The sequence below is a fragment of the Engraulis encrasicolus genome, chromosome 5 (assembly GCF_034702125.1).
Source record: "Engraulis encrasicolus isolate BLACKSEA-1 chromosome 5, IST_EnEncr_1.0, whole genome shotgun sequence".
Lineage (NCBI taxonomy): Eukaryota > Metazoa > Chordata > Actinopteri > Clupeiformes > Engraulidae > Engraulis > Engraulis encrasicolus.
In genome coordinates, this window is record NC_085861.1 from 37,084,404 (window position 1) to 37,093,473 (window position 9,070).

Here is a 9,070-nt window from a genome sequence, read left to right on the forward strand (position 1 = left end):
AGGGGTTTTAATAATGATGATGGAATCAGAGACCTAGTTTACCAAAGAACTCAATCATATTACATCAAAGTTAGCAGATACTAACGTGTTAACGTGGCTCATGTGGAATGTTGTTCTATGCCCCCATACTTGTTGGTATTCTGTTATTTCCCCCACCCCTCACAATCCTTACCCACACATCCTCCCACTAGTCCTATCTATATCTCCCTGTGCCCTCCCATCCCCTCAGCTTAACATTCTGGCTGGAAGCCAGTCTAGTTACTCCCGTCTTTCCCTGTGGCCTATGGCCTCTAGCCTCTTACCTGCCTCCATAGAGAAAACAATAAAGTTCTCCCACTGACAACCAGCGCAGAATGACTTTTAGGGGGCTTTCTCTCATTCAATATGCAGATTACAAATGACACAATGCCCCTTGAATTATGGTTTTATTTTTCTAAATATTGAATACTTTGATCATCGATAAAGTCAGGTCTCGCCTCACAAGGCTGGAGACCAGAGGAAAGGATGGGAGGAACTAAAATGACTGTGTCCCACCATCCCCTCCCCTCTTCACTCCTCACCCCAACAATACACTCATATGCCATCACCCCTGCCCCCACACCCCATCTCCCTCTTCCTCTCTGAATGCTCTGCTCTGATTGGCTAGTTGGTCTTGGCCATGCTCTTCATCTTCAGCTCAGCCAGTTTGCCGGTGACAAAGTTCCATTTGAGTGACGTGTCCCCATTGCCCCCGCCCAGGGATGTGTACTTGGAGAAGCTGTTGCCCCCACCTCCATCTCCATCCTCTCCCCCGGCCGCTGCATCACTGCCCCCGCCCTCCCCCTCTCCTCCTCCTGCTGCTTCCTGGTTCTCTCCATCTACGCTCTGCCCCTGGTTGTCAATGCCCGCCTCCACGTCGGCTTCAGACCCCGCCCCCTTCGCCATGGCAGCGGCCGCGGCGGCCTGAGCCTGCTTGGCCTGCTGGAACTTGGTGGCAAAGTTGTCCCAGAAGCCCGTCATTCGCTTGTTGGACCGGCTGGAGGCGGGCTCCTCTGGTCTCACAGCCAATGGACTGCAAGGAAAGAAGACAGACAGGTGCGCCAAACAGGTGAGTACAGGAAATGATAGCAGAGGAACTGTATGTATTTTCTCCAGAGGGTCAAGGAAGACCAGATTAACTTGAGCCAGTCGGCATCCGCCATATAAGATAAGGTGTGAAGTAAGGCTCATTCATACCTATGTGTGAGATGAATACATGCAGTGTTTCATGCATTCAAACTGTTGAAATTGAGGAGATTTGATTAACATTAAGGATGAAACGAAAGAAAAGCAGAAACTGGAACTGGAAAAAGCTTGGCAAACGAAAAACACGAACGGAGGTGCAAATATATTAACGGATAGAACGGGTAAACAGAATTAAGAACGGAATTGATGAAAGGTATGAACAGAATTCTGTATAAACAGAATTAAGAACGGAATTGACGAAAGGTATGAATGGGCCTTTCGTGTGCATGATGTTGATAAAGGAAAATGACAACTCACTGATCATTTATGGGTTCAGGTTCCGAATGGTTCTCCCCTTCTGACTCAGACAGTAGCTGGTGCTCGTCCTCCTTGTTAAAGAGAGCTGAGACGCTCTTCCAGCCCTTCACACTGGCACCCTGCATCTGATATGAGAAGAGAAGTCTCAGTACTGTACATTTCATCTCCTCCATCCTCGATGCACTAGTCCCAGGCCAGACTCTTTGACATGATGTGTATGTGTGTGTACTCTACTTAAAAAAAAAAAAAAAAAAAAACCCTACTTTGCATCTCCACTTGTTTTTCTGTATATTTCCTCTGCACTTTGTATCTGCTAGAGATGTTGGCTATGATTATGTCCTCGATTGTGTAAGTCGCTTTGGTTAAAAAGTGTCTGCCAAATGCAATGTAATGTAATGTAATGTAATGTAATGTAATGGAATATCTGCACTTCGTATCTGCTAGAGATGTTGGCTATGATTATGTCCTTGATTGTGTAAGTCACTTTGGTTAAATAGTGTCTGCCAAAAGCAATGTAATGTAATGTAATGTAATGTAATGTTGTTGTTGATGGAAGGACAGCAGACACACAACAGATCCTGGCCCAGTGGTCCCCTTTAGCCTACACCTCAGTCATACATTACAACTGTGCATCTGCATCCCTCCACAGGATAGTATAGACATAGGCCTACAGATAGTACTGTACATCTCAACCTAGTCCTCGGTTACCCAGTGTCTCTAGGTATCATCAATTAAACCTCCTCTCTCCTCTCTGTTGAAGAGGGTTAAGATACTCTTGCATTCCTCCATCCGTGCACCCTGCATCTGATATATAATAAGCACAGTGGCCATGTTGCATGCTGGCCTGCTGGCCTGCTGCGGTGTCCTGACCTTCTTGAGGTTGGTGCTGAGTTGGGACACCACATTGGGCCCCTCCTCCCCTCCCTGCTGGATGGGTGACGTATCCACCTCAGACTGGATCTGCACACAAACAAACAGACAAAACAAATAAATAAATAACAACTCACTGCGATAGCAAAAGGAATAGGCATCGACCTGGGCAGCCATGACAGCTGTGTCTGTGGGGTGGGGGGCAGGGATCTATCGATTTACTGATATGGAAATGCTCGCATTGAAAAGATGTCAACATGGTACGATATGATATGATATGATATGATATGATATGATATGATATGATATGATATGATATGATATGATATGATATGATATGATATGATATGATATGATATGATATGATATGATATGATATATGATATGATGGGATAGGCCTTTATTTGCAGTTTTCACTGAAAATGTTTTTGCATCCCTGAGCAAGACTCGTTAAAGACAGGACGTACACGGGTACCATCACACAAACTGAATGGCGCAAGTGTATCAGTGAAGGTTGTAATATTTAGTTAATCATTCAGCATTATAGCTCCAAATATGTATCATGGAAGGAAATTAAGCCCTATGGCATAGGAGGAAATGTGTTGACAAGAGTTATACAGCATGGCCCAAAAAAGGTTACCATGAAAAAAATGTCACACAGTCTAGGATGTTGTTGGACTACCTTTAGCTTTGATTACGGTGCAAATTTGGTTTTGAATTGTTTCTGTAAACTTCTGCAATTTGTATGTTTATCTCCATCGGTCCATCCACTGTTGCATCAACTTTCCACCAAGATCTTGTATTGATGATGGAAGAGTCTGAACGCTGTGTTGAGCCTTCTCCAGCACAGTCCAAAGATTCTGTCTGCACTCAGTGGTGGTCAATCCATGTATTAAAAAAGATGAGATCTTAAAATATGACTGTGCCATCAGGAAAGAAAATATCTATTGATGGAATTACCTGATTATTTACTATAGGTAGTCAGCTGTCCTCATTTTCTGAACTCATAGGCCTGCTGAAGCTAAACCTAGATCTGACACTATACGTTTCAGTAGTTGCTGATGCCAAAGATTTGAACCTTCTTAAACTTACTAACATCTTATATGACCACGGGATGTGTCACTTGACTGTGTTACAAATGGGAATAATAAATGAGAAGTAGTTCATTGCACCAGTGTGGTTCAGTTAGCCAGATCTCAATCTCATTGAGAATCTTTAGGATGTGCTGCAGGTTTTGCAGCGTTGAAACTGAAGGTTTATAGAAACAATGCACTCCAAATGTGTGCTGTATAAGAAAGGTGCGTGCGTGCGTGTGGCGTGCGTGTGTACATGCGTGCGTGCGAGCGTGTTTGTGTGACCTTTGTGGTGACAACTTTGTTTGGCCAAGCTGTGAATTGCAGACAGTTGTACATCACATTTGTATTCAGGGCTCTCAAGTCTCACTCTTTGAGAGTGTGTAACACGCATCTGAGCGAGTTCACACTCTCACACGCCACACATGGGATTTCACACTCAAGTTTTGATAACTTATCCAATCGGCGCCCATTAATTCATCCAAGCTATCCACAGACGCGTCAGAAATGGGTAACAGCGCTTATGTGTTCAGGCTAGTTACCACGCTATTTAGCCAATCAGAAAATAGATTGTTCGGTTGTCGGGCAGATCAGAGCAGTGGATCAGCGTTTCATCCAATAGCGCGCGCAGCAGAGTTCAGAGTGAACTGTAAAATTTACAGATCACAAGTAGGCGAACTGGAGACGCAGGAGCCAGGACCATCAGGTGATAACTTTATACAGGTGAAAATATGAGTCTTGTATTAGGCTAGTTAGGCTACTGTTTTTACTCCTTATACCAATATTTCCAGCCCATGTAGGCTAGACAGGGGCATTAAAAGAGAGCAAAATGGTTAACAATGCTAGCTATAACCCCAGCTGATTGTTTCTCTGATGATGATCATCCCTCCCAAACATGATTGAAACTGCGTGCTTTGCGTTTTATAAAGTTTGTTATCCATAGTGGTATTTGCAGTCACGCTTCTCAGAATGTGGCATACAGCCTAATAATAGCAGTAATTTAATTTGTCAATGAGAAACAGGAAAGGGGATCTAGTTCTAGTCGCTTAGGAGCTGTCATGTCACGTTTAGGATAGGCTATGTTTATCTTATTGCATTTGATTTAGAATGTCAGGGAATAAACATCCTCCTTCCTACAATGAAAATGGTCTAAAATCATCACCCTCAATGAAAATCACTTCCCTCTAAAACAGGCATCTCTTCTTCACATATTATGTTAAAAGTGCACCCCCCCCCCATTTATTTTTATTCATTTTTATTAATTTATTTATTTTTCACTCACTCCAAACAATCTCCAAAACTTGAGAGCCCTGGTATTTTGATCATCAGATGAATGTTAGAGATGTCCGATATTGGCTTTTTTGCCGATATCCGATATGCCGATATTGTCCAACTCTCAATTTTCGATTCCGATATCGGCCGATACCGATGCCGATATATGTGGGTTATTTTTCCTCATGACAAATTTTAGGTAACATTACAAATCTGCTGTTGTGGAACTAAATATGCTTAATTGTATTGTAATGCCCCACTAGATGCATTCTTGAATGCAACAAAGCTTTCCAAATATTAACATCGTCTGTGCAAAATAGAAAAATAATTAAGGAGAAAAGTGTACAGTAATTCAAGCATTATTATATTGGTTTTGATAGGTCAAAAATCCGATACCGATATTTACCGATATTACATTTTATGCTATTATCGGGCCGATAATATCTGTGGGCCGATATTATCGGACATCTCTAATGAATGTCCAATATAAAACTGGCTTCATCCAAGGGTACAAGGACAGAGGACAAACAGTGTGAGTGTGGAGAAATGACCTGCAGCCACAATAGGTAAAACCTCAGGGCTTGTGGCATTCTACAACATCCCGTCCACCTGTGGCTGCAGGGGTGGCAGCACCCACGTTGAGAAACGCCAATGTAACATGTCTCGATTGCCCTCTAGTGGCATTTTGATTTTACTGCAGGACAGACATTGGCCTTAATGCTTCTTTCCTTCATGCATAGACTATAACATGTTGTTACCAAAATAGCAATGACCACGTCTTAACGTTACACAAGCCTCTCAGTAATGTCACAGCAATGTTATTGTAATGTAGTTTCAGCTAACAGTGAGTGCATCGGCAGTGATCTGTAGGAAAGGGCTGCGTGTTGGTCTTAACCCCCATAATACACACTAATATAAAAATGTACATTTGCATGCAACGTATTACAATGTTTTTCCAACATTATCAGAGGGTAGAAGGCTTCATGTTATGTCCATGCATTCCCAGGGAGCATGGGTATGAAGTTAGCGTAAACTTAAAGTAATCGCACATTAACTTAAAGCAGGGGTGGGGAGCCTATGTCTCGAGGGCCCTTTACGGCCCGTGAGCTCATCTTGTCCAGCCTCCCTGAGATAATTTTAATGCTACTGTATACAGTTTCACATCAAATATGAAATGTTTTGTAATGAAATTATAGAAATTACATTTGCAATATAATTAAGTTATATTTTCAGGGGACCTACTATAGATGGGGTCTGTTGTAAAGGTGGTCTTGGAGGACTTTATAAAATTTGAAGTGGCCCTCGAATGAAAATGATTCCCCATCCCTGACTTCACACATTTGGTTCTAAATCAATAATCTCTACTGGCCTCAATCGTTGTCTTCCAAGCCATCAGAGACCACAACTAAACCACACAAACTAACTTAAAACTTTTAAGTTTCAACCATATTGTTCTGCAAACGTCAATTGTCAGATCATTTTGTAACTGACCTGAGGCCTTCAAACCTGTATTCATGTATGAAGTAGCCTACAGTATGTGTAGTATTGGTTTACAGCATGCCTATGACTGGCCTATATTTGACATGCATTTGTAAGCATATTCAGTATATAATGAAAGAGTTTGGCTGTATACAGAGCTGTGACAGGCATTTGCCTGAAAGTGGGCTGTAGTTGTGACCATAAACATACACATGTACAGTGTGTTGGCATGGCAACAGACTTTTGGAGAGGGGCTTTCAGGTGACTGTCATCTGTAATGTCGGACTCTAGCTCAGTGTTGTCACACACGAATAAATACACACACGTGCGCGCGCCTGCATGGACACACAAACACACGCACGCACACAAACACAAACAGATACACACAAACACACATGCACAGACACGGGGGCACACTGACGCACGAACATACATACGAATACACGCACATGCACACACATGGACGCAAGCGCGCACACGCACACACACACACACACACACACACACACACACACACACACACACATCTATCTTGTCAGTTTTGTTCCGTAGAATGCCACCTAAGCCATCAAACCCATCATGGCCTACCACTCCCCTTGAGTTTCAGGTTACAACACACACACACACACACACACACACACACGCACGCACACACACACACACACACACACACACACACACACACACACACACACACGCGCGCGCGCACGTCCACACACCCACATGCACACACACACGCCACTACTGAACTTGGTCATCCAGACCTACTGCTGCAGTGTGACAAGTCTACCTTATTAGTGTAACCAAACCCAGCTGAGAACCCATTCCAATTAGAAATAATAAAAAATAAAAACACAGTTCTTTGTGACTGTTAATGCACAAAAAACGTATTTATGACACTTTTCGAAACCATTTTTTTTTTTTTTTTAATGCTAGAGTGAGAACCTTAGTATGAAGTTGTGTGCACAGCTTTGGAAAGAAAATTCCACAAGCATGAAAAATGTGTTCAGGCCATTTGTAAAAAAAAAAAAAAAAAAACTAAGTGATCTGCATCAGCAGTAGACACTTTTATATGTCTACTGCTTGAGATACTTACAAAAGAGACCATGATCAGGAAAAAATCATGCAAACCAACAGTTAACCCTTATGTTGTGTTCGGGTCATTTTTGACCCGTTTTCAAGTTTTAGTGTGGAAAAAACACACTTTCCTTTATTTTCTTGGAATAAGGCTTCATCTAATCCTCAGTCACAATCATTTAAACGCAAAAAAAACATGTTTTATCATTTTAGTAAATTTTAAAGTTCCAAAAAAAAAAGTTACATCTGTGGTGTTCGGGTCAAAATTGACCAGTCATAGATTTTTGGTTGTTGTTTGCATTTCTGAAAAGCTGTTGGTTGCCCTTTGTCTTCAGTTTGGTGATTTATGGTGAGGAAAATATATTTCTTGTCTGAAAATATTACAAATCCAATATGGCCGCCGGACAGTCCCATACACTACAATACGTCATATCTCTTGTTGTGAAAGGAGTACAGATGTATTTCTGGTGTCTACTCATATGTTTTATGGTCAGGGAATCCATTCCTGCATTATATAATGAGATTTTTTTGCACATTTGTTTGCAAAATACATTTTTGCACATTATTTTTTCCAAAAAACGTATCAAAAATTCATAATGGCACCCAAACATGTAGAACTGGTCTTATACTTTATATAAAGTTGATGTGGCCATGACATAATGGTAAATGTTCATGGCATATAGGGGATTCCGATGAATAGTGTGACTTTTTTTCATGTTCATTGAGGTGTTCATTTCCAATATCTTTGCATTAGATTGGCAGAATAGCTGTGACTGACAGAATTGTTATTTTGCATATTCATCACACTAAAATCATATAAATATTGAAAAACACCAAGTCAACATGTTTAAACACTGATTTTATGCACTGAAAAACTAATTTAGTTGACATTTGGTCTTTATCCTGCTATAAATCTCTTTGGGTTGGTTTGGACCCGAACACCACAAATGCCGCTATTGATGATATTTTTTAATATTAGAGAAAAACTAATACAATAAATTTGGGGGTTGTTGTACTCTCATATCAGCTGTAATACATGGACAACATTAATCACTAATTGTATCACTTTAGGAGGTATCAATAGTGAATTTATGCAGATTTTGATAGTTTTGGTCATCAAAAACGATTTGCACAATGTAAGATAAAAGACTTGTAAAGTCAAAAAGATGAATACATAAAGTAAATTTTCCATGGATATGAATACATACCAAGTTAACCATGAGATGAAAAACAATATTTGATGATAACTAGTGTTTTTAGGTATTTTATGGCTGAGTTTTGCCATCACGGGTCAAAAATGACCCGAACACCACAGGTGTATGCAGCTTTTGAACACAACACAAGGGTTAAGAACAGCTGAGTGTGTTTATTTCCATAAGCTTCTGTTGTTCGACATTTCTTCTTTATAATCTGCTTTAAAACTAATAAACGACTACGTACATAAGAACGACAAAAGTTTGTGTACATGGCTGTTTATTGATCACAATGACCTGCATTCAAGTGTCCTAATTGTACACACTGTACCCGGTTTATTACCTCCACCAAGGAGGTAATGTTTTTGGTCGCGTTGGTTTGTCTGTCTGTTTGTTTGTCTGTTTGTCTGTTTGTCAGCAGGATAACTCAAAAACTGATCATCGGATTTGAATGGAACTTTGTGGAGTTGTTGGTAATGACCCAAGGAACAAGTGATTAAATTCTGGTGGTGATCCGGACCACGAACCGGAACCAGGACCATTTTAAAGATTCTGTCAGCAGGATAACTCAAAAACTAATCAACG

At 41.1% G+C, this 9,070-nt stretch overlaps 1 protein-coding gene across 1 annotated transcript in view; it reads right to left on the bottom strand.

Annotated features, from left to right (window-relative positions):
• Positions 1-642: 642 nt before the first annotated feature.
• LOC134448517 (uncharacterized protein C1orf232) overlaps positions 643-9,070 on the bottom strand; it is a 10,469-nt gene continuing 2,041 nt past the window's right edge. Inside the window, exons 2-4 of the mRNA XM_063198189.1 lie at positions 2,392-2,475; positions 1,522-1,646; positions 643-1,051 (exon numbers count right to left, since the gene is read on the bottom strand). Of these exons, the coding sequence (XP_063054259.1) occupies positions 643-1,051; positions 1,522-1,646; positions 2,392-2,475 (618 nt within the window). The remainder of the gene's footprint in view (positions 1,052-1,521; positions 1,647-2,391; positions 2,476-9,070) is intronic.